Genomic DNA, 27,549 nt, shown 5'->3' on the forward strand with positions numbered 1-27,549 from the left:
TAGGTGGGTGGGCTGGGGCAGTGTTTTACAGGGGGGGGGGGGGGCGATCTCCCTTCTCGCCAACCATTGGATCCACCAGTGGGTCACAACATGGCATACAGGGCCCGATGCAACAATCATGATACTTTCAGAATGTATCGAATTGGAGGGACATGCTGGGCGATCCGGCATGTCCAACTGATCAATATTACTGGATCGATTGCCCTTATACCTGCTGCAATTATTTGCCCAATCCGCAGATACCGGGCGGATCAGCCAGATAATTGCAGAGTGTATGCCCAGCATAAGGATTGTCCCAAGTATAATGGACAAGAGTTCCTAACTGTGTACACAATATATTCAAAATCACAGAGCTCAGCACTTACCATAATAAATGCACTCACCATAATAAACTGGGGAATTTTAGTTCATGAATTGATCAATTCATTTAAACTTGCAGCCCAACGTCATGGGACCCCATTTCACTGCAATCCTACACTGTCACTCAGAATTATACACCTGATAACTGCTATTACATAAGAATTAATCTTAAGGTATTCTAATAACTGGTTTAAAGCTCACCAGCCAACTGACATGGCATTTAGGGGGACATTTACTAAGCAGTGATAAGAGCGGAGAAGTGAGCCAGTGGAGAAGTTGCCCCATCAACCAATCAGCAGCTCTGTATCATTTTATAGTATGCAAATTATAGATGTTACTTCAGAGCTGATTGGTTGCCATGGGCACTTCTCCACTGGCTCACTTCTCCGCTCTTATCACTGCTTAGTAAATGTCCCCTCTAAAAGTGAGAGTCACCAAGCATAGCTGCTGCAAAACTACTAAGAAAGTGGCTGACATGGGTTCAAATAAATGAGCTCACACAGGTGTGCTTGAGAGATGTGATCACAAACAGGTTAATTAAAAAAAATAAGCAAAAGTTATAAAAACATTAATTCACTGCACTCACCAGATCTGTGCTGCTTCAAGCGGGAAATCATTCTGCTAACTGTTTTACTGTTCATAGCTGCACTGTCCTCATTAGTGTAGACCCATTAGCATCGGGCTTCACTTCTCCATGCATACAAATAGAAGAGAACTCCAGATACATGCCAAAAACACTTCTTCTTTAAGCAAAACAGTCCATGTTAACCCTGAGATTAAGCTGCAAGGGTGGTTCAATAAATAAGGTAACAACATCTCATTGCATAAATTTAAACAACTCATACATATACTGTGCGCATAATCAATATAGTATGGCTTTGGTACAGATTGTTTTTCCACATAATCCCCATACTTGTCTAAGCATGTGTTCCAACAGTACACCAAGGCACCTATCTTGGCATAGAAGAAATCAGCGTCAAGCGCCTGTTGCCAGGACATGGCGGCTTGCTGAACTTCAAAGTCGGTTGCGAATCGCCTTCCACCCAGGTGCTTCTTCAATAGTCCGAAGAGATGAGAATCACTCAGTGACATGTCAGGGCTGTAAGGAGGATGTTCCAGAACCTCCCAATGGTAGAGCTGTAACACATTACACGTGCGGTTGGCTGAGTGTGGCCTGGCGTTATCATGCAGCAAGATGACGCCTACTTGCAACAACCCAGCTTATTGTTGATGAATTGTCCTCCACAACCGTCACAATGTGTTACAATAGGGGTTAGCATTCACTGTAACTCCCTTTGTGAGGAAAGCGACAAGAAGTATGCCCTTGTGGTCCCAAAACACGAGCACTTGGAATTTCTTTGCTGTTAGAGTTGTTTTGAACTTCTTTGAAGGTGGGGACGAAGAGCGTTTTCCTGTCATGAATGAACACACGTTTCATCGACTGTAATAATACGCTGCAGGAACTGCACTCCCTCCTCATAGTACAGTGTCATGTGCATGCGAGACAATCCCATCCTATTGGTTTTGTGAACTTCTGTGAGCTGCTTCAGTACCCAGCGTGAACACTTCTTCCTGTACCCCAACTGATCATGAACGATGTTGTACACAATATCACTAAGATGTGCAGTTCGTCAGCAATATCACTAACTCGAATGTAACTGTACTCTTAAATCAGATCTTCAATGCAGCACAAATTGTCATCTGTGGTGGACATGCTTGGCTGGCTGGATCATTGCTCATCTTGAACGTCTATCCTGCCATTATCAAAGGCAAAGCACCAAATCTGTTTCTGTGACATGACGTTACCACCATTCACCTCGACAGGTTGCCGATAAAGTTCAGCTGCTGATGTGCCCTTTAGACACGGAATTCTGATTACACTACGCACCTCAATGTTTGACCTTGTTTCTGCCAACCACGCCATCTTACAACTGGTAGGCCAGTATGATTAATATGAGACGCAGTTTAATGGCTGTGAGGGGAAGCAGTGGTTTACTTGCCCTGGCCTAGCTGGAAATTAGAATGATATAGAGAACATTACACGTGAGCGGTCTATTACCTTTCTTATTGAACCGCCCTAGTAGATGTATGATAATTATATATGTGTAGAGAGCAATACACTGTTGTATTAATTAACTTGAGCTTAAAGATGGAAATTCTGTAGTTTAGTTTTGTTCCTATGTCTAAAACAATGAACAACTACATATAAAAAAAATAATAAATAATTTTTTTTTGGATTATATAATGTGCAACAGTATGCTTGGTATCTTAATTTGTCAAATTGCTTCCCGTGTTACCCCTTTGTTTTTGATCAGGCAAGACAGCAGTATCCTGGCGCCAATTGAAAAGACCATTTTGTCTGGTGGACCACTGATTCTAAACAACTACAGCAATAAATGGGACGACTTATTAATGCCACTCATTGATCACTGTTGTGCTGCTCAAAACAGAATTAGCCAACAAGGTTAGTTTAATCTTAAATTCGCACTGTACATCACAGTGCTGTCATGTGTTTCAAATTTTAAGGGCCACATGTGCCTGTGGCTTAAAGATCAAGGGGCTGTTGTAAGAACAGCAGGAAGTGTGACCGGTGCTGTGTGGGTGTGGCCAGTGCAATGTGGGCGTGTACACCTATACACAATCAGCCTCAATGTCTCCCTAAATATGTTAACGTAGAAAAATGCCATCATTTTCAGTGGCAAACGCAGGATTTGCATGGGGGGTTTCCAGAACTGGGCGGAGCCAATCACGGGGGTGGGGACTGAGGTGACCCAGTATATGCTGGGTCCGTAAAACTAGTGTGTCTGTGTGTGTGTGTGTGTGTGTGTGTGTGTGTGTGTATATATATATATATATATATATATATATATATATATACACACATATATATACAGTATACATATATCTACACACACACACACATATATATATATATATATATATATATACACACATACATATACACGGGTGGTCTTCAGTATGCCGGCGGTCGGGCTCCCGGCGACCAGCAAACCGGCTCCGGGAGCCTGACCGCCGGCATACCGACACTTATTCTACCTCGTGGGGGTCCACGACCCCCCTGGAGGGAGAATAGAATAGTGTGGAGCGCGTAGCGTGGCGAGCGCAGCGAGCCCGCAAGGGGCTCATTTGCGCTCGCCACACTGTTGGTAAGCCGGCGGCCGGCCTCCCGGCGCCGGTATGCTGGTCGCCGGGAGGCCGGCCGCCGGGAGATCGTAGTGAACCCATATACACATATACATAGCATATTAAACATGCATACATATATATATATATATATATATATACACACACATACAGTACACATATATATACACATGTATATATATATATATCATATGTGTGTGTGTGTGTGTTTATATGTATGTATGTATGTATATACATGTGTATATATGTAGGCACATGGATATATATGTACTATAATTAAAATAAAGTAAACTTTTATTGCACTTGCAAGTGCCACCAGGAAGACAGCAGGCTGCAGAGGACGCTAGACAGTCATTAATAATACTCATGCAGCTAAATTTAAAAAAAATATTTTTTTTTTTTTTTTTTTTAGTGGAAGGGGGTTTCTGGGTACTCGGAAACCCCCCCTGGGTGCGCCACTGCTTTTGTGAGGAAAATAGATAAACAACTTTAATACTTATGATTTAAAGCTGACTGCAGCCATGTGGTCCTGGTTATTATGCTGTCGTAGTGATGGACCTATTTTTATGTGGAGGCCTGGGGGTGTTAACTAATCTGCCCAATTGTTACTCTAACCCGGAGTGGAGACCCCTTCTCTTTAAAGCTTTGTGTTTATTTCTTTCACTGTTCCATAGTAAGTATATGTACATTTTTCCCCCGCTAACTGGAAAGAATAAGGGGCCTATTTATTAACACTATTTTTACTAAAATAATGTGAAAAGGGTTTTTTTCACACCTTTTCACATTTTTTTTTGTATAACTGAATGTATTAAAGGGCATTTGGAGCAGTTTTCATGAAAAACTGCTCCAAACCCTTTAATTGTGATTTTTTTAGTAACCCACATCGCATTCCCCATACTTATAATAGGAAATGCGATGTGGCCGAATTTACAAAAACATATTTTTTTTAAATACCGCATTGAGCCATGTGATAATTTTGCCAGCTCAGGCTGACAAATTCACAGGTCAGCACTGCAATGTACACCCTTTGCCCAGCTTTCTCTGCCCCCTGGCAGAGAAAGCTGAGCGGGGGCTGGGCTCTAGTGATCAGCTCTGTGTGTCCGATGGACACACAAGCTGATCACAGTGTAAAAAAAAAAAAAGTAAAATACAAAATAAAACATACTTACCAGTCCAGGGAGCCGGTATTCGCTGCTCTGGTGAGCGCTGATGGGCGCCGGGACCTCCATGTGCTGCACTGTGACCCCCGGTGCAGTAAAGTGACGCTGCAAAGTGGCAGCACACTTTACAGCACTTGGGGTCACAGCACAGAAGAAGGACCCGGCACCCGGCAGCCTCCTTGCCAGAGGCGGAACTACCGCCAGTACAAACAGTGCGTTGCACTGGGGCCCGCCTCTGTCCAGGGGCCCAAAACATGTAATGAGTCAAACTGACTCATTACATGCCGCTGTGCGCTGCTGGCAACCGCTGCCCGCAGCGCACAGCCGCCCGGAGAGAGGAGAGGAGCAGCGGTACGGGGGGAGAAGGGAGGTGGAGGAGGGAGCCGCAGCAGCGCTTTGTTACTGGTGGAGGCGCTGCTGCTGCTGCCCCTCTGCTTCACTATAGGCTGTCTTCCGAGAACAGCCTATAGTGAAGCAGAGGGGCAGCAGCAGCAGCGCCTCCACCAATAACACAGCGCTGTTGCGGCTCCCTCCTCCACCTCCCTCCTCCTCCTTCTCTCCTGCCCGGGAATAGTCAAGCTGCACCGAGGAGCCTGAGCCTGCGGAGAGGGTAAGTATAATTCTTCCTTCTTTCTTTCTTTCTTTCTTTCTTTCTTTCTTTCTTTCTTTCTTTCTTTCTTTCTTTCTTTCTTGGGACTGCCTGCCGCAATGTGTAAACATGGGGGACTGCCTGCCGCAATGTGTAAAAAGGGGGAATCTGCCTGCCGCAATGTGTAAAAAGGGGGAATCTGCCTGCCGCAATGTGTAAAAATGGGGGACTGCCTGCCGCTATGTGTAAAAAGGGGGAATCTGCCTGCCGTAATGTGTAAAAAGGGGGACGCTGTCTGCCGTAATGTGTAACAAGGGCACGCTGTCTGCCGTAATGTGTAAAAAGGGGACGCTGTCTGCCATTATGTGTAAAAAGTGTACGCTGTCTGCCGTAATGTGTAAAAAGGGGACGCTGTCTGCCGTAATGTGTAAAAAGGGGGACGCTGTCTGACGTTATGTGTAAAAAGTGTACGCTGTCTGCCGCTATGTTTAACAAGGGCACGCTGTCTGCCGTTATGTGTAAAAAGTGTACGCTGTCTGCCGCTATGTGTAACAAGGGCACGCTGTCTGCCGTTATGTGTAAAAAGGGGACGCTGTCTGCCGTTATGTGTAAAAAGTGCACGCTGTCTGCCGTAATGTGTAAAAAGGGGGACGCTGTCTGCCGTAATGTGTAAAAAGGGGACGCTGTCTGCCGTAATGTGTAAAAAGAGGAATCTGTCCGCTGTAAGGTGTAAAAGGGTCTCTACCTGGTGTAGTGGTGCTACTGTGTGGCGTAATTTGAATAATGGAGACTACTGTGCACCGTTTTATGAATTGGTATTATTTTGTGGCCACACCCCTTCCCCACGAAGCCACGCCACTATGTATTTTTGCGCGCGCCTATGGCGCGCACTGCCCCTGTTTTGCATGCAGGGGTGGGGCTCCGATGCCGTTTCTTGCACACAGTGCTAAAATGTCTAGTTACGGCACTGTTGCTAGGTAACCATTTCTCTGGCCCTGAGCAGGTCCCCCTCACCAGATCCTCTCCAGGGGTGAGGGGGTGGACTTGGATGGGATGTGGGGGGGGCCCAAAGCATTTTGTCGCACCTGGGCCCACTGCTCGCTAGTTCTGCCACTGCTCCTTGCGCAGCGGACACTGGCTTCTGGACAGGTAAGTATAAAATCCAAGGGGGAGGGCTTTTTGTGGCGCGGGAGTTGTAGCGACAGGGAGGTGGGGAATGCGCATGCGTAGCAGGACATCTGTTTTTTTTTTTTTACGAAAAATACCCCGATGATGCTTTAGAGAGGCATCACAGGGACAGAGCTTGACCACAGGCTCTGTTCCTGCATGCAATAATTGATACATCCATGCGATGTACTCAATTATCGCAGTGTGAGTTTGGTTTAGTTTATCACCTGTCATGGTGATAAATAGACCTCTAAGATACTTGAACCAGAATGGACAGTGCTACAAACAGATATAATGCATGAACGCTGTGGTTTATTTACAGCAATAAAGCTACTTTTTTGTTCTTTTGGATCCTTCATCAAGTTTACCAAAAAAAATCAGGTGCTAAATCACAATGGCTTTCTGTGCGCGCCACATGATCTGTTCCCATTCTATGGGTGTCATGGACACCCACGAGTGGGAATAACCCCTGTAAGCCGATTTTCCTGCTGTCAGCATTTCCAGATGTTGGGATTCCGGCATCGCTATCCTGACTGCCGGGATTCCGACAGCCAGCAGATTGATTGCCTCCCGCATCTAGATTCTAGACCAATAAACACAGAAAATGGAGCGCTGTAAGTAAACTGAAAAATATATGAAGATTTATTAATTACTTATATCATTGTTAAACACGTGGCCAATGTGCTTAACAAAGTGCAAATATAAAAAAAAATGCCTCACTAGTGGGATATTAAAAAAACAAAACAAACAATATATGGAAAAAAATATCAATCTCTACAAACCTTTGGCAGTAGTATACAAGTTCACAATATATATATTAAAGTGACAGCTGTACTTACAGTGTATTTTTACTGAATATTTAGCATTCTATAGATTTGGTAAATACCAGCAGCATTTAACCAGCCTTCAGGAGGACAGAGACATTTCCAGAATCTACTGTGAATGGCATAAACCAGATGTGTGACGGATAACGCTAGCAGAGCACTATGTTATCTTTATGGCAATCATTACAGTTTGATGGGCTAATATGCTTTACTACTTGTCAGAGTGGCTTCCTAAACGTGTAATGGCAGCATTACTTGAAATAGTGTTTTGCTACTTTTTACAGTGTTCAAGTTGTTGCAGATTCTTATTAATATAATGAGTTTCAAATTACATGTTCAATACTTTAATTCCAGAAAATATTACCGTATACTCCAGAGGAACTCATAATACTGAGTCATATTTTATGTTGTATCTTTTTTTTTTTTTTTTTTTTCTATCAGCCAAGAATTTATAATGGAGTGTTGCAAATAGTTCTTTCTCTATCGTCCTAGTGGATGCTGGGGTTCCTGAAAGGACCATGGGGAATAGCGGCTCCGCAGGAGACAGGGCACAAAAAGTAAAGCTTTAGGATCAGGTGGTGTGCACTGGCTCCTCCCCCTATGACCCTCCTCCAAGCCAGTTAGATTTTTGTGCCCGGCCGAGAAGGGTGCAATCTAGGTGGCTCTCCTAAAGAGCTGCTTAGGAAAGTTTAGCTTAGGTTTTTTATTTTACAGTGAGTCCTGCTGGCAACAGGATCACTGCAACGAGGGACTTAGGGGAGAAGAAGTGAACTCACCTGCGTGCAGGATGGATTGGCTTCTTGGCTACTGGACATCAGCTCCAGAGGGACGATCACAGGTACAGCCTGGATGGTCACCGGAGCCTTGCCGCCGGCCCCCTTGCAGATGCTGAAGTAAGAAGAGGTCCAGAATCGGCGGCAGAAGACTCCTCAGTCTTCTAAAGGTAGCGCACAGCACTGCAGCTGTGCGCCATTTTCCTCTCAGCACACTTCACACGGCAGTCACTGAGGGTGCAGGGCGCTGGGAGGGGGGCGCCCTGGGAGGCAAATGAATACCTAATTTGGCTAAAAATACCTCACATATAGCCTCCGGAGGCTATATGGAGATATTTAACCCCTGCCAGAATCCGTTAAGAGCGGGAGACGAGGCCGCCGAAAAAGGGGCGGGGCCTATCTCCTCAGCACACAGCGCCATTTTCCCTCACAGAAAGGCTGGAGGGAAGGCTCCCAGGCTCTCCCCTGCACTGCACTACAGAAACAGGGTTAAAACAGAGAGGGGGGGCACTAATTTGGCGATATGCTTATATATATATTAAGATGCTATAAGGGAAAACACTTATATAAGGTTGTCCCTATATAATTATAGCGTTTTGGTGTGTGCTGGCAAACTCTCCCTCTGTCTCTCCAAAGGGCTAGTGGGTCCTGTCCTCTATCAGAGCATTCCCTGTGTGTGTGCTGTGTGTCGGTACGTGTGTGTCGACAGGTAGGAGGACGATGTTGGTGAGGAGGCGGAGCAATTGCCTGTAATGGTGATGTCACTCTCTAGGGAGTCGACACCGGAATGGATGGCTTATTTAGGAAATTACGTGATAATGTCAACACGCTGCAAGGTCGGTTGACGACATGAGACGGCCGACAAACAATTAGTACGGTCCAGACGTCTCAAAAACACCGTCAAGGGTTTTAAAACGCCCGTTTACTTTAGTCGGTCGACACAGACACAGACAGGGACACTGAATCCAGTGTCGACGGTGAATAAACAAACGTATTCCTTATTAGGGCCACACGTTAAAGGCAATGAAGGAGGTGTTACGTATTTCTGATACTACAAGTACCACAAAAGAGGGTATTATGTGGGATGTGAAAAAACTACCATAGTTTTTCCTGAATCAGATAAATTAAATAAAGTGTGTGATGATGCGTGGGTTCCCCCCGATGGAAAATTATGGGCGGTATACCCTTTCCCGCCAGAAGTTAGGGCGCGTTGGGAAACACCCTTTAAGGTGGATAAGGCGCTCACACGCTTATCAAAACAAGTGGCGGTACCGTCTATAGATAGGGCCGTCCTCAAGGACCAGCTGACAAGGCTGGAAAATATAATAAAAAGTATATACACACATACTGGTGTTATACTGCGGCCAGCGATCGCCTCAGCCTGGATGTGCAGAGCTAGGGTGGCTTGGTCGGATTCCCTGACTAAAAATATTGATACCCTTGACAGGGACAGTATTTTATTGACTATAGAGCATTTCTATATATGCGAGATGCACAGAGGGATATTTGCACTCTGGCATCATGAATAAACGCGATGTCCATAACTGCCAGAAGATGTTATGGACACGACAGTGGTCAGGTGATGCAGATTCCAAACGGCACAGTATGGCCGTATACAGGAAGAGGACTTGTTTGGGGTCGGTCCATCGGACCTGGTGGTCACGGCAACTGCTGGAAAATCCACCGTTTTTTACCCTAAGTCACATCTCTGCAGAAAAAGACACCGTCTTTTCAGCCTCAGTCCTCTCGTCCCTATAAGATCATATCTGCCCAGGGATAGAGGAAAGGGAAGAAGACTGCAGCAGGCAGCCCATTCCCAGGAACAGAAGCGTTCCACCGCGTCTGACAAGTTCTCAGTATGGCGCTGAGACCGTACAGGACCCCTGGATCCTACAAGTAGTATCCCGGGGGTACAGATGGGAATGTCGAGACGTTTCCCCTTCGCAGGCTCCTGAAGTCTGCTTTACCAAGTCTCCCTCCGACAAGGAGGTAGTATGGGAAAAAATTCACAAGCTGTATTCCCAGCAGGTGATAATTAAATTACCCCTCCTACTACAGAAAAGGGGTATTATTCCACACTATATTGTGGTACTGAAGCCAGAAGGCTAGGTGAGACTTATTCTAAAAATTTTTTTTTTGAACACTTACAAAGGTTCAAATTAAGATGAAGTCACTCAGAGCAGTGATAACGAACCAGGAATAAGGGGACTATATAGTGTCCCGGGACATCAGGGATGCTTACCTCTATGTCCCAAATTTGCCCTTCTCACTAAGGGTACCTCAGGTTCGTGGTGCAGAACTGTCACTATCAGTTTCAGACGCTGCCGTTTGGATTGTCCACGGCACCCTGGGGTCTTTACCAAGGTAATGGCCGAATTGATGATTCTTCTTCGAAGAAAAGGCGTCTTAATTATCCCTTACTTGGACGATCTCCTGATAGGGGCATAGTCCAGGGAACAGTTGGAGGTCGGAGTAGCACTATCTCGGATACTGCTACAATCAGCACGGGTGGATTCTAAATATTCCAAAATCGCAGCTGATCCCGACGACACGTCTGCTGTGCCTAGGGATGATTCTGGACACAGTCCAGAAAAAGGTGTTTCTCCCGGAAGAGAAAGCCAGGGAGTTATCCGAGCTAGTCAGGAACCTCCTAAAAACAGTGCATCATTGCACAAGGGTCCTGGTAAAAATGGTGGCTTCCTACGAAGCAATTCCATTCGGCAGATTTCACGTAAGAACTTTTCAGTGGGATCTGCTGGACAAATGGTCCGGATCGCATCTTCAGATGCATCAGCGGATAACCCAATATCCAAGGACAAGGGTGTCTCTCCTGTGGTGGTTATAGAGTGCTCATCTTCTAGAGGGCAGCAGATTCGGCATTCAGGATTGGATGCTGGTAACCACGGAGCCCAGCCTGAGAGGCTGGGGAGCAGTCACACAAGGAAAAAATTTCCAGGGAGTGTGATCAAGTATGGAGACTTTTCTCCACATAAATATACGGGAGCTAAGGGTAAATTTATAATGCTCTAAGCTTAGCAAGACCTCTGCTTCAAGGTCAGCCGGTATTGATCCAGTGGGAAAAACATCACGGCAGTCGCCCACGTAAACAGACAGGGCGACACAAGAAGCAGGAGGGCAATGGCAGAAACTGCAAGGACTTTTCGCTGGGCGGAAAATCATGTGATAACACTGTCAGCAGTTTTTCATCCCGGGAATGGAAACTGGGAAGCAGACTTCCTCAGCACGACCTCCACCCGGGAGAGTGGAAACTTCATTGAGAAGTTTTTTCCACATGATTGTAAACCGTTGGGAAATACCAAAGGTGGACATGATGGCGTCCCGTCTGAAAAAAAAAACGGGACAGGTATTGCGCCAGGTCAAGAGACCCTCAGGCAATAGATGTGGACGTTCTGGTAACACCGTGGGTGTACCAGTCGGTGTATGTGTTCCCTCCTCTGCTTCTCATACCTAAGGTGCTGAGAATTATAAGACGTAGAGGAGTAAGAACTATACTCATGGCTCCGGATTGGCCAAGAAGGACTTGGTACCCGGAACTTCAAGAGATGCTTACAGAGGTCTTATGGCCTCTGCCGCTAAGAAGGGACTTGCTTCAGCAAGTACCATGTCTGTTCCAAGACTTACCGCAGCTGCGTTTGTCGGCATGGCGATGGAAAGCCGGATCCTAAGGGAAAAAAGGCATTCCGGAAGAGGTCATTCCTACCCTGGTCAAAGCCAGAAAGGAGGTGACCGCACAACATTATCACCACGTGTGGCGAAGATATGTTGCGTGGTGTGAGGCCAGGAAGGCCCACAAAGAAATTTCAACTCGGTCGTTTCCTGCATTTCCTGAAAACAGGAGTGTCTATGGGCCTCAAATTGGGGTCCATTAAGGTTCAAATTCGGCCCTGTAAATTTTCTTCCAGAAAGAATTGGCTTCAGTTCCTGAAGTCCAGAAGTTTGTCAAGGGAGTATTGCATATACAAACCCCTTTTTTGTGCCTCCAGTGGCACTGTGGGATCTCAACGTAGTTCTGGGATTCCTCAAATCACATTGGTTTAAAACCAGTCAAATATGTGGATTTGAAGCATCTCACATAAAAAGTGACCATGCTCTTGGCCCTGGCCTGGACCAGGCGAGTGTCAAATTGGTGTTTTTTTCTCAAAAAAAGCCCATATCTGTTTGTCCATTCGGACAGGGCAGAGCTGCGGACTCGTCCCCAGTTCTCTCCCTAAGGTGGTGTCAGTGTTTCACCTGAACCAGCTTATTGTGGTGCCTTGCACCTACTAGGGACTTGGAGGACTCCAAGTTGCTAGGAGTTGTCAGGGCCCTGAAAATATGTTCCAGGACAGCTGGAGTCAGAAAATCTGACTCGCTGTTTATACTGTATGCACCCAACAAGTTGGGTGCGCCTGCTTCTAAGCAGGCGATTGCTCGTTGGATTTGTAACACAATTCAACTTGCACATTCTGAGGCAGGCCTGCCACAGTCTAAATCGGTTAAGGCCCATTCCACAAGGAAGGTGGGCTCATCTTGGGCGGCTGCCCGAGAGGTCTCGGCATTACAACTCTGCCGAGCAGCTACGTGGTCAGGGGAGAACACGTTTGTAAAATTCTACAAATTTGATATCCTGGCAAAAGAGGACCTGGAGTTCTCTCATTCGGTGCTGCAGAGTCATCCGCACTCTCCCGCCCGTTTGGGAGCTTTGGTATAATCCCCATGGTCCTTTCAGGAACCCCAGCATCCACTAGGACGATAGAGAAAATAAGAATTTACTTACCGATAATTCTATTTCTCGGAGTCCGTAGTGGATGCTGGGCGCCCATCCCAAGTGCGGATTATCTGCAATACTTGTACATAGTTACAAAAATCGGGTTATTATTGTTGTGAGCCATCTTTTCAGAGGCTCCGCTGTTATCATACTGTTAACTGGGTTTAGATCACAAGTTGTACGGTGTGATTGGTGTGGCTGGTATGAGTCTTACCCGGGATTCAAAATTCCTCCCTTATTGTGTACGCTTGTCCGGGCACAGTACCTAACTGGCTTGGAGGAGGGTCATAGGGGGAGGAGCCAGTGCACACCACCTGATCCTAAAGCTTTACTTTTTGTGCCCTGTCTCCTGCGGAGCCGCTATTCCCCATGGTCCTTTCAGGAACCCCAGCATCCACTACGGACTCCGAGAAATAGAATTATCGGTAAGTAAATTCTTATTTTATTTCTGTAGTTTTTACTGGAAATAAATTAAATGTTAAAATTGTAAATGAGATTTAAAAGACTGTAGTCTTCATTTTAACATAACCCACTTGTACATCTCAATACATTCAGTGGCTTTAAAAAAAATAGAATGAAAAACAGTTACCAATCAGAGGCCCCGATTCAGACCTGATCGCTGTGCTGCAAATTTGCAGAGGTCTGCAATCACACAGTCACCGCCCAGGGAGGGTGAAAACCCGCCCTGTGCAAGTGTGCGAATGCATGTGTACGCAGTGTGAAATCTTCGTCAGGCAGCGAACATCTGCAAATCCGTTCACAACATACTCACCATCAAATGATTTTTCAATACTGTGCAGTCTGTGCATAGCCCAGGACTTACTCCTACAGTGTGATACAAATAGGCTGATTGGGGCCGGAGCTGACGTCACACACCCTGCCATAAAACGCTTGGGAACACTTGCATTTTTCCTGACAATCCCAGAAAATGGCCAGTTACAACCCACAAACGTCCGCTTCCTGTCAATCATCTTGCGTATGCCTTGCAATCCTGTCGATGTTTAACATCACGCCTGCGCATTGCAGTGCATACGCATGTGCAGTCATTTGATAATCGGACGCTGTCCGATTTCGCACAACAGTGATCAGGTCTGAATCGGGCCCAGAGCGAGGATTCACTAAAGTGTCATTTTGCACAACTGCATAGTGGACCAGCATAGTAGTCCTCTATGTTCACAGCAGCTGTGTTAAAACATGCCCCCCAAAAATGCGACAGGAGACGTCTTGTGAATGAATGCCCCCTGCTGGCTTCTCTGATTCGCTGCAGCACCTATACAGGCAGCATGGTATCACTCTGCATGACCATCAGTCATCTGAGAAACCCTCAGGTCATGCAACTGGGGCCAGTGAAGCTGCGTACAAGGATGCAGGCACTGGCCTCGGGACGCCCAGAAAACGGGGCAGACACCTCTGTTTTGTGGAACGCTAGTTGATGTTGACCCTTCCACGCCCCCGAAACGACCACAGCATGGCAATCATGCTGCGGCTTAGGGCGCAATGCGACTGTCGTCGTAGTCAGAGATCTGCCCATGTCCAGCACAGGTCCTGCTCATGCACAGATCTGAAAACATAATCATAGGGTTTGCATACATTTCTCAATCTGGCCCAGTGTTTGGTAGTGTTACTGCTCAGTTTAGTAAAGGCAAATCGGTACATCAAACCTCATTATTTCAAAGTACCAATTTTCAAACTGACTTTTCTCCATTTTAGAGTCATTTAGAGTACAGAGTACCAGCCATACAAGGTATCAAGCTGCAGTTTGCAAAACCACACATCAAACTGACAGTAAGGCCGGAAACACACTACGCCCATATTGGCCCGATTTGTAGTTTCCAGGCAAAACAGAATGACAAATCAGACATATCAGACAGGGTATACGCATGATCTCCGCGCTCTCGTGGTCGTTAGCGATGTATTCTGGTTGGCCCTGCTGCAGGATCAGCCTGAAGACATCGCTAACAATGCGGCATTCCCCATTCCCCCTGATCTGGCAAGTGTATGCACTTGCCAATGCAGGGTCCCATTGCCCGCCGGATCAGCTGGCTAAACATCGTCTTGATGTGTATGTAGCCTGTTGAAAATGTGTAGCAGGTTTTTTTTAAATGCATATCTCATATGTGAGATAACTGAAACCGCATGCAGTCTGTGCCCCCTGGAAAATAAGGCAAGTATTTATTAGGGAGACAACAGTTTTCTTTTTTCATGATGGGACACTATTTATAGTGCACACTTGTGGCACTTCAAGTGCTTGCGGGCACATACTGTAGATGCAAGTGCTTGTGGGCAGCTGTACTGCCATGACATAAGTGTGCACTATAATATTTCTCCCATCATTAATCCTTGAAGCAGGGCTCTTTCATAAGTAATAACCACACACATGTCCTCAGTCGTGTTTATGTGGTTGCTGAACTTTGCTTCATTTGTAGATGGGATGAAGAATCTCTTCTCATATGTGTAGGTGGTGGCACATTGTGTCAGTATCTACAGTGAACTGAGAGTATCACACGTTTTACGTAGATTTTAAGGAAGACTTGACTGGTGGCATGAGTAAGATGGTGACACTGAAGCCCTGTGTTAGAGGGAAGGATATTATGTGCAGATGCATAGCATGTATGTGTGTGGGCAGACCACTGCACCGCAATCTGGCATTTACTCAGATTAGCCACTAAAATCTTGCATCCATTTTTTTAGACTACAGTTTAATTACTTATATGATTGACAAATCTACATGTTAAAAAACTCCCACCCCCAGAGTTGGATGTAGCGTGGGATGAGAACCACTGCTTTTAGGCTTAATAAGTAACATAATACAAATAGCGCACACAGTAACCAACCGTAGGCTGCCTGTGATCAGTCCAATGACAGTTTTATAATTCTATTTGCATAATATTGGTATAGCAGTATGAAATGTTTTGTCCATGTAATTAATGGAAAAGAACCTATACAATGTTTATACTTTATTAAATAAGTAAATAGAGTGGATTTGGTTTTCTATATAACATGCATAATATAACAGGTGGTTGAACTTAAGGAATAACTGTGTTGCTGTTTATTGTAGGTTCCTCTTCCATCATCTCTTTCAATGGACATAGACTTCTCTGCACTGATAACTTCAAGCTGTACTTGGCAGCCTATGAGTTGGAACCCTGTTTCAACACTGAAATCTTTTCGGGGACAACCATTGTTAATTACAGTTTTTCTGATGGAAGTCTGCTAGAGCTGCTAATGAGGAAAGCTTTTGCAATAGTCCATCCAGATCTATATAAGCAGTTAATGGTAAGTTGTCAAGGTATTGAGAATGGAAGATCACATATAAGTAAGTGGTTGTGGCAGACTTTGGATATGTTATTGTCTATTTCAAGATTAAAGTGCAGTTAATTAAGATCTTTGTCACAATCTGTTGGAAGTTCATCATCTCACCTAACTTGTGATACTTTATCACAGTATGTGTCCAATAGATTTAACTCACAGCCACCCTTTTCAAGTTTAGGAGATACAGTACATGAAACATGGACATGTAAGATAAATAAAATAAAGGCAGACATGATAACAAAGGTCAGGGAGGGCCCTGCTCATGAGAAAGCTTACATTCTAATTAGGGATGTGCACTTGAAATTTTTCGGGTTTTGTGTTTTGGTTTTGGGTTCGGTTCCGCGGCCGTGTTTTGGGTTCGACCGCGTTTTGGCAAAACCTCACCGAATTTTTTTTGTCGGATTCGGGTGTGTTTTGGATTCGGGTGTTTTTTTTTAAAAAACCCTAAAAAACAGCTTAAATCATAGAATTTGGGGGTCATTTTGATCCCAAAGTATTATTAACCTCAAAAACCATAATTTCCACTCATTTTCAGTCTATTCTGAATACCTCACACCTCACAATATTATTTTTAGTCCTAAAATTTGCACCGAGGTCGCTGGATGACTAAGCTAAGCGACCCTAGTGGCCGACACAAACACCTGGCCCATCTAGGAGTGGCACTGCAGTGTCACGCAGGATGGCCCTTCCAAAAAACACTCCCCAAACAGCACATGACGCAAAGAAAAAAAGAGGCGCAATGAGGTAGCTGTGTGAGTAAGCTAAGCGACCCTAGTGGCCGACACAAACACCTGGCCCATCTAGGAGTGGCACTGCAGTGTCACGCAGGATGGCCCTTCCAAAAAACACTCCCCAAACAGCACATGACGCAAAGAAAAAAAAAGAGGCGCAATGAGGTAGCTGTGTGAGTAAGCTAAGCGACCCTAGTGGCCGACACAAACACCTGGCCCATCTAGGAGTGTCACTGCAGTGTCACGCAGGATGGCCCTTCCAAAAAACACTCCCCAAACAGCACATGACGCAAAGAAGAAAAAAAGAGGCGCAATGAGGTAGCTGTGTGAGTAAGATAAGCGACCCTAGTGGCCGACACAAACACCTGGCCCATCTAGGAGTGGCACTGCAGTGTCACGCAGGATGGCCCTTCCAAAAAACACTCCCCAAACAGCACATGACGCAAAGAAAAATGAAAGAAAAAAGAGGTGCAAGATGGAATTGTCCTTGGGCCCACCCTTATGTTGTATAAACAGGACATGCACACTTTAACCAACCCATCATTTCAGTGACAGGGTCTGCCACACGACTGTGACTGAAATGACGGGTTGGTTTGGACCCCCACCGAAAAAGAAGCAATTAATCTCTCCTTGCACAAACTGGCTCTACAGAGGCAAGATGTCCACCTCATCATCATCCTCCGATATATCACCGTGTACATCCCGCTCCTCACAGATTATCAATTCGTCCCCACTGGAATCCACCATCTCAGCTCCCTGTGTACTTTGTGGAGGCAATTGCTGCTGGTCAATGTCTCCACGGAGGAATTGATTATAATTCATTTTAATGAACATCATCTTCTCCACATTTTCTGGAAGTAACCTCGTACGCCGATTGCTGACAAGGTGAGCGGCGGCACTAAACACTCTTTCGGAGTACACACTTGTGGGAGGGCAACTTAGGTAGAATAAAGCCAGTTTGTGCAAGGGCCTCCAAATTGCCTCTTTTTCCTGCCAGTATAAGTACGGACTGTCTGACGTGCCTACTTGGATGCGGTCACTCATATAATCCTCCACCATTCTTTCAATGGTGAGAGAATCATATGCAGTGACAGTAGACGACATGTCCGTAATCGTTGTCAGGTCCTTCAGTCCGGACCAGATGTCAGCATCAGCAGTCGCTCCAGACTGCCCTGCATCACCGCCAGCGGGTGGGCTCGGAATTCTGAGCCTTTTCCTCGCACCCCCAGTTGCGGGAGAATGTGAAGGAAGAGATGTTGACAGGTCGCGTTCCGCTTGACTTGACAATTTTCTCACCAGCAGGTCTTTGAACCCCAGCAGACTTGTGTCTGCCGGAAAGAGAGATCCAAGGTAGGTTTTAAATCTAGGATCGAGCACGGTGGCCAAAATGTAGTGCTCTGATTTCAACAGATTGACCACCCGTGAATCCTTGTTAAGCGAATTAAGGGCTCCATCCACAAGTCCCACATGCCTAGCGGAATCGCTCCCTTTTAGCTCCTCCTTCAATGCCTCCAGCTTCTTCTGCAAAAGCCTGATGAGGGGAATGACCTGACTCAGGCTGGCAGTGTCTGAACTGACTTCACGTGTGGCAAGTTCAAAAGGTTGCAGAACCTTGCACAACGTTGAAATCATTCTCCACTGCGCTTGAGACAGGTACATTCCACCTCCTATATCGTGCTCAATTGTATAGGCTTGAATGGCCTTTTGCTGCTCCTCCAACCTCTGAAGCATATAGAGGGTTGAATTCCACCTCGTTACCACTTCTTGCTTCAGATGATGGCAGGGCAGGTTCAGGCGTTTTTGGTGGTGCTCCAGTCTTCTGTACGTGGTGCCTGTACGCCGAAAGTGTCCCGCAATTCTTCTGGCCACCGACAGCATCTCTTGCACGCCCCTGTCGTTTTTTTAAAAATTCTGCACCACCAAATTCAAGGTATGTGCAAAACATGGGACGTGCTGGAATTTGCCCATATTTAATGCACACACAATATTGCTGGCGTTGTCCGATGCCACAAATCCACAGGAGAGTCCAATTGGGGTAAGCCATTCCGCGATGATCTTCCTCAGTTGCCGTAAGAGGTTTTCAGCTGTGTGCGTATTCTGGAAACCGGTGATACAAAGCGTAGCCTGCCTAGGAAAGAGTTGGCGTTTGCGAGATGCTGCTACTGGTGCCGCCGCTGCTGTTCTTGCGGCGGGAGTCCATACATCTACCCAGTGGGCTGTCACAGTCATATAGTCCTGACCCTGCCCTGCTCCACTTGTCCACATGTCCGTGGTTAAGTGGACATTGGGTACAACTGCATTTTTTAGGACACTGGTGAGTCTTTTTCTGACGTCCGTGTACATTCTCGGTATCGCCTGCCTAGAGAAGTGGAACCTAGATGGTATTTGGTAACGGGGGCACACTACCTCAAGAAATTGTCTAGTTCCCTGTGAACTAACGGCGGATACCGGACGCACGTCTAACACCAACATAGTTGTCAAGGCCTCAGTTATCCGCTTTGCAACAGGATGACTGCTGTGATATTTCATCTTCCTCGCAAAGGACTGTTGGACAGTCAATTGCTTGGTGGAAGTAGTAAAAGTGGGCTTACGACTTCCCCTCTGGGATGACCATCGACTCCCAGCAGCAACAACAGCAGCGCCAGCAGCAGTAGGCGTTACACGCAAGGATGCATCGGAGGAATCCCAGGCAGGAGAGGACTCGTCAGAATTGCCAGTGACATGGCCTGCAGGACTATTGGCATTCCTGGGGAAGGAGGAAATTGACACTGAGGGAGTTGGAGGGGTGGTTTGCGTGAGCTTGGTTACAAGAGGAAGGGATTTACTGGTCAGTGGACTGCTTCCGCTGTCGCCCAAAGTTTTTGAACTTGTCACTGACTTATTATGAATGCGCTGCAGGTGACGTATAAGGGAGGATGTTCCGAGGTGGTTAACGTCCTTACCCCTACTTATTACAGCTTGACAAAGGCAACACACGGCTTGACAAATGTTGTCCGCATTTCTGGTGAAATACTTCCACACCGAAGAGCTGATTTTTTTGGTATTTTCACCAGGCATGTCAACGGCCCTATTCCTCCCACGGACAACAGGTGTCTCCCCGGGTGCCTGACTTAAACAAACCACCTCACCATCAGAATCCTCCTTGTCAATTTCCTCCCCAGCGCCAGCAACACCCATATCCTCCTCATCCTGGTGTACTTCAACACTGACATCTTCAATCTGACTATCAGGAACTGGACTGCGGGTGCTCCTTCCAGCACTTGCAGGGGGCGTGCAAATGGTGGAAGGCGCATGCTCTTCACGTCCAGTGTTGGGAAGGTCAGGCATCGCAACCGACACAATTGGACTCTCCTTGTGGATTTGGGATTTCGAAGAACGCACAGTTCTTTGCGGTGCTTTTGCCAGCTTGAGTCTTTTCAGTTTTCTAGCGAGAGGCTGAGTGCTTCCATCCTCATGTGAAGCTGAACCACTAGCCATGAACATAGGCCAGGGCCTCAGCCGTTCCTTGCCACTCCGTGTGGTAAATGGCATATTGGCAAGTTTACGCTTCTCCTCCGACAATTTTATTTTAGATTTTGGAGTCCTTTTTTTAGTGATATTTGGTGTTTTGGATTTTACATGCTCTGTACTATGACATTGGGCATCGGCCTTGGCAGACGACGTTGCTGGCATTTCATCGTCTCGGCCATGACTAGTGGCAGCAGCTTCAGCACGAGGTGGAAGTGGATCTTGATCTTTCCCTAATTTTGGAACCTCAACATTTTTGTTCTCCATATTTTAATAGGCACAACTAAAAGACACAGAGGTAGCTACAGCCGTGGACTACCGTACTGTGTCTGCTGCTAATATAGACTGGATGATAATGAGATGAAATCAGTATATGTTATATCACACTAGTACTGCAGCCGGACAGGTAGATATATTTATTATGTAATGACTGATGACGGACCTGCTGGACACTGTCAGCTCAGCAGCACCGCAGACTGCTACAGTAAGCTACTATAGTAGTATGTATAAAGAAGAAAGAAAAAAAAAAACCACGGGTAGGTGGTATACAATTATGGATGGACGAGCGACTGCCGACACAGAGGTAGCTACAGCCGTGGACTACCGTACTGTGTCTGCTGCTAATATAGACTGGATGATAATGAGATGAAATCAATATATATATATATAATATCACTAGTACTGCAGCCGGACAGGTAGATATATTTATTATGTAATGACTGATGACGGACCTGCTGGACACTGTCAGCTCAGCAGCACCGCAGACTGCTACAGTAAGCTACTATAGTAGTATGTATAAAGAAGAAAGAAAAAAAAAAACCACGGGTAGGTGGTATACAATTATGGATGGACGAGCGACTGCCGACACAGAGGTAGCTACAGCCGTGGACTACCGTACTGTGTCTGCTGCTAATATAGACTGGATGATAATGAGATGAAATCAATATATATATATATAATATCACTAGTACTGCAGCCGGACAGGTATATATATTTATTATGTAATGACTGATGACGGACCTGCTGGACACTGTCAGCTCAGCAGCACCGCAGACTGCTACAGTAAGCTACTATAGTAGTATGTATAAAGAAGAAAGAAAAAAAAAAACCACGGGTAGGTGGTATACAATTATGGATGGACGAGCGACTGCCGACACAGAGGTAGCTACAGCCGTGGACTACCGTACTGTGTCTGCTGCTAATATAGACTGGATGATAATGAGATGAAATCAATATATATATATATAATATCACTAGTACTGCAGCCGGACAGGTATATATATTTATTATGTAATGACTGATGACGGACCTGCTGGACACTGTCAGCTCAGCAGCACCGCAGACTGCTACAGTAAGCTACTATAGTAGTATGTATAAAGAAGAAAGAAAAAAAAAACACGGGTAGGTGGTATACAATTATGGATGGACGAGCGACTGCCGACACAGAGGTAGCTACAGCCGTGGACTACCGTACTGTGTCTGCTGCTAATATAGACTGGATGATAATGAGATGAAATCAATATATATATATATATAATATCACTAGTACTGCAGCCGGACAGGTATATATATTTATTATGTAATGACTGATGACGGACCTGCTGGACACTGTCAGCTCAGCAGCACCGCAGACTGCTACAGTAAGCTACTATAGTAGTATGTATAAAGAAGAAAGAAAAAAAAACCACGGGTAGGTGGTATACAATTATGGATGGACGAGCGACTGCCGACACAGAGGTAACTACAGCCGTGGACTACCGTACTGTGTCTGCTGCTAATATAGACTGGATGATAATGAGATGAAATCAATATATATATATATATAATATCACTAGTACTGCAGCCGGACAGGTATATATATTTATTATGTAATGACTGATGACGGACCTGCTGGACACTGTCAGCTCAGCAGCACCGCAGACTGCTACAGTAAGCTACTATAGTAGTATGCATAAAGAAGAAAGAAAAAAAAAAAACACGGGTAGGTGGTATACAATTATGGATGGACGAGCGACTGCCGACACAGAGGTAGCTACAGCCGTGGACTACCGTACTGTGTCTGCTGCTAATATAGACTGGATGATAATGAGATGAAATCAATATATATATATATATAATATCACTAGTACTGCAGCCGGACAGGTATATATATTTATTATGTAATGACTGATGACGGACCTGCTGGACACTGTCAGCTCAGCAGCACCGCAGACTGCTACAGTAAGCTACTATAGTAGTATGTATAAAGAAGAAAGAAAAAAAAAACCACGGGTAGGTGGTATACAATTATGGATGGACGAGCGACTGCCGACACAGAGGTAGCTACAGCCGTGGACTACCGTACTGTGTCTGCTGCTAATATAGACTGGATGATAATGAGATGAAATCAATATATATATATATATATAATATCACTAGTACTGCAGCTGGACAGGTATATATATTTATTATGTAATGACTGATGACGGACCTGCTGGACACTGTCAGCTCAGCAGCACCGCAGACTGCTACAGTAAGCTACTATAGTAGTATGTATAAAGAAGAAAGAAAAAAAAAAAACCACGGGTAGGTGGTATACAATTATGGATGGACGAGCGACTGCCGACACAGAGGTAGCTACAGCCGTGGACTACCGTACTGTGTCTGCTGCTAATATAGACTGGATGATAATGAGATGAAATCAATATATATATATATATATATATATATATATATAATATCACTAGTACTGCAGCCGGACAGGTATATATATTTATTATGTAATGACTGATGACGGACCTGCTGGACACTGTCAGCTCAGCAGCACCGCAGACTGCTACAGTAAGCTACTATAGTAGTATGTATAAAGAAGAAAGAAAAGAAAAAAAACCACGGGTAGGTGGTATACAATTATGGATGGACGAGCGACTGCCGACACAGAGGTAGCTACAGCCGTGGACTACCGTACTGTGTCTGCTGCTAATATAGACTGGATGATAATGAGATGAAATCAATATATATATATATATAATATCACTAGTACTGCAGCCGGACAGGTATATATATTTATTATGTAACGACTGATGACGGACCTGCTGGACACTGTCAGCTCAGCAGCACCGCAGACTGCTACAGTAAGCTACTATAGTAGTATGTATAAAGAAGAAAGAAAAAAAAAAAAACACGGGTAGGTGGTATACAATATTATATATATATTATATACAATTATATATATATATATATATATATATATATATATATTAAACTCACTGGTGGTGATTATTAAACTGGTGGTCAGGTCACTGGTCACACTATCAGCAACTTGCAAGTAGTACTCCTAAGCAGACAATCACAATATATATTATACTGGTGGTCAGTGTGGTCACAATGGCAGTGTGGCACTCTGGCAGCAAAAGTGTGCACTGTACGTTATATGTACTCCTGAGTCCTGCTCTCAGACTCTAACTGCTCCCCACTGTCAGTGTCTCCCCCACAAGTCAGATAATACAGTCACACTATCTATCACTTCAGCAAGTAACTACTAGTACTCCTCCTAATGCTCCCCAAAATTACTACTGTGTCTCTCTCTACTGTCTCACTCTCTTCTCTATAAACGGAGAGGACGCCAGCCACGTCCTCTCCCTATGAATCTCAATACACGTGTGAAAATGGCGGCGACGCGCGGCTCCTTATATAGAATCCGAGTCTCGCGATAGAATCCGAGCCTCGCGAGAATCCGACAGCGGGATGATGACGTTCGGGCGCGCTCGGGTTAACCGAGCAAGGCGGGAAGATCCGAGTCGCTCGGCCCCGTGTAAAAAAAACTGAAGTTCGGGCGGGTTCGGATTCCGAGGAACCGAACCCGCTCATCTCTAATTCTAATTAGAAGAAGTCACATCATGTAACCCTGATTAGGGGTTAAAGTGCTATATGTGAGGTGGAAATTGTTGTAATTAGAGTCGTAGCTCCATACTGATAGAAACACATGTAAAAAATATATATATATATATTTATAAATGGTTATTTTAATGTATTTACACCTCAGAGGATTATAAAAGAAAACATGTATACTGTATATTTATAAAAAATGTAATCATTTATTTATTTACATTTAACTGATATGTACCCTCGAAATGTATGTATTTACATCTTAGTGGCCAGCAACTGAGGGAACATTCTAGTAACTCCTGTCACTCCTAGCTGTCAATCAACCAGTAGGTGATTGCCAGTGGGAGGAGCCTATCACCCAGAGTGAGATGGGGTGATTGCCAGTGGGTGGAGCTTGAGATGGGGTGATTGCCAGTGGGCGGAGCCTTACCTCACTGCAGGGTATAAAATAGCTGTCAGTTACAGCTGACAGACAGTCTGGTGATCCCTTCCTCTAGTGCTTGCCTCCCCTGTGACCTGGCTGCCATAGCTGTAAACATCTGAGCTGGAAACATGCAGCCAGGCACAGGGGGGGTAAAGCCAGAGAGGGAGCAGGGGAGCGAGGCCGGAGCCACAGCTGCCAGTCTGAAGTCCCCTGTGCTTACAGAACCTCCCCGCTCATAGTGCTGATGCCATAGAGCTGTAAACAGACACAAGCAATGAGCAGTGGGAGAGTGGTGCCAGGATGGGTGCTGATGCTGGCTGACTGAGTGGAGGTGACAGCTGGGCGGCTGCGGCAGAGAGTGTCCCAGTGCTGAGGGGGCCGGCTTCAGTGACCGGAGTGAGAGACAGCATCCACTGGCCACCAATAGAAGAGTGCAGGGTGGAGTCGGGGGAGTGGCTACAGGCAGCAGCAGCTAGCAGAGTGAGCAGCTGAGAGAAAGAAGGGACTGAACAGCTGGAGGGTGAGATCAAAGCAAACACATTACACCCCTTACCTGCAGAGTTTAGGAGTGTTGCTGATACAACCTAACTTTTACTGATTGCCAGCCACTCCGCAGTGTCATGACAGGCAGCTGAGCTATTGCTCAGAATCAGAGGCTTACACTTATCTCTCATATATTATAATGGATGCTGGCTATCAAACGTATTATTACTAATTATACAAGCACCGTATAGTGGCTGAATGCGGTATTGACTTTTAACCTTCATACATTAAACAGCCTACTGCCTCATCAAATCTCTTGCAAAGCTAATTTTCATCTCATCTGGGACAATGTTGCAAGAGGGAGAGACTGTTTTCTGTAGAATCCTAACACTGAAATAATGTGGATACACCTGTGAGGCATAGACTATAGACTTTATTCTGTTTAAAAGCTCAAAAGTTATAACTAATTAAACTTACAAACTGCAAGCAGGTGTTTCATACACACGGATGAAAGCAACATAGCCAATGCATGAGGATCTCCAAGAGCAATGTTTACTAGAAGGTTTCTTCTATGCGAACTTACACATAGAAAAAGGCTAATCAACAAATGGGCCCCAACTTTACTGCAGTTTACAGTGGAACTAATACTACCTGGGTATACCCATATATTGGTAGTGTGTTTTATTTTACTGCATGCAGTAATATGGATTTAGAATACATATTTAGTCATCCTTGGTTGCAAAACAAATGATACTGTATTTTGAGACACAAGTTTTCATGAATTCAGCTAAACTTGTCATTGTAGAACTTATAATTTAACTTTCATTAAATGTATAAACTTACCTGTCACATATGACACAAATGAGCTCATACAGTAAATGTGATACTGTGTACATATTTACAGGGAAAGTGTTTCTCATTCATATTGGGGGGTATTAACAAGTTTGTAAACTATTGGCCCTCCCTGGGATTCATAGGCACCTACAGTTACTACTGGACTTTGTCCTAATTAGCATACACTGTACATCTAGCCTATTTGTAGGGTGCCACTGAGTCCTTGGGTTGGCCATAGTAATGGGGGGTAGTTTCAAATTATTATCAGTTGTTAAATACATTTTGTGTTGCATTGTCGATAATATATGCAAGTATGACATCAGTTTTAAAGAATGGATGCGGGAAATAAACTTAGCTTCTGCTGATTCATCCAAGAGTGAGGTGTATGTGGTATCAGGGGTGTTATTAAAGACATTAATTAATGTATTTGGGTTTCCCCAAGCAGGCCCAAATGGTGTAAGAGGTAGGTACACAAACATACTTGGGTGGAGGCACTGACATTAGACGTACAATACCCTCAGTTAAGAGTGGGTACATCCAAGACATTATTGAATGCTAGTAAATTAAGGGATTAGTCCCATTAGAGGTTAAAAGGGGGTTACATATGTTTAACCCCTAATCAGGGTTACAATCAGAAACAACAGGAGGGAGTGTAGCTTAGGGGGATATCCAATTAGCAGCTTTGGCTATCCTATTATCCCCGAGGCCGATGTGCTTATCCTCTGATGCCAACATTTAATGGGGATCATGGTTTGGGTGTCTCAGGCACGCAAAGCATAATCCCCGATAAACAGCCCTCAGATCTGCGATAACACATGGGTATGTGAACTTATCCCAGATCTCATGTGTTATCGGCCAAATCCGGGAATTTTGTGGCAAAAAAAACAGGTTTATAATAGGATAGCCAGATGCCATCTGGCTAAAATCGCAATATTAGCTTATTTTTTTCAGCCCAAAAGAATGAATGGGGCTAATGGGATACAGGCCATAGAGTGGGGATTGGGCAGTTGTGAGGAGACATTAAGGTGGATATTATAGGTTAAATAGACTTAGCTGTAATAAAATGATGGCTTTCCAGAGAGCTCTTTAAGATTTGAAGGCTTCAGGAGAGCCATGGTAGGGAATTTCATATGGGAGTAGCAGCACGGAAGAAATCTTGTAGAGGGGAGTGAGAGGTGGTTACCAGAGACAAGGCAAGGCATAGGTCAGAAAGAGATCTAAAGGGGCGAATGGTAGAGTATTGTGAGAATACATAACAGATCTATGAAAAAGTGCTAGTATTGAGGTAGGTATCAGTGAGTAATTTCAATTATATTCTGGAGGAAGATTATTTTTTTATCAATACAGGTTGAGTATCCCATATCCAAATATCCGAAATACGGAATATTCCGAAATACGGACTTTTTTGAGCGAGAGTGAGATAGTGAAACTTTTGTTTTCTGATGGCTCAATGTACACAAACTTTGTTTAATACACAGTTATTAAAAATATTGTATTAAATGACCTTTAGACTGTGTATATAAGGTGTATATGAAACATAAATGAATTGTGTGAATGTAGACACACTTTGTTTAATGCACAAAGT

The 27,549-nt window shown here is 44.9% G+C and overlaps 1 protein-coding gene across 8 annotated transcripts in view; it reads left to right on the forward strand.

Moving 5' to 3' along the window:
* LOC135027842 (uncharacterized) overlaps positions 1-27,549 on the forward strand; it is a 1,366,020-nt gene that overhangs the window by 777,037 nt on the left and 561,434 nt on the right. For all 8 annotated transcript variants that reach the window (XR_010224289.1, XM_063953746.1, XM_063953745.1 and 5 more), the window contains 2 exons: positions 2,676-2,824; positions 15,865-16,082. Coding sequence is in view for 7 of the 8 variants with exons in the window: in XM_063953746.1 (XP_063809816.1) it covers positions 2,676-2,824; positions 15,865-16,082 (367 nt within the window). In the remaining variant the exon portion in view is untranslated. The remainder of the gene's footprint in view (positions 1-2,675; positions 2,825-15,864; positions 16,083-27,549) is intronic.

This window comes from Pseudophryne corroboree, chromosome 2, assembly GCF_028390025.1.
Source record: "Pseudophryne corroboree isolate aPseCor3 chromosome 2, aPseCor3.hap2, whole genome shotgun sequence".
Classification (NCBI taxonomy): domain Eukaryota; kingdom Metazoa; phylum Chordata; class Amphibia; order Anura; family Myobatrachidae; genus Pseudophryne; species Pseudophryne corroboree.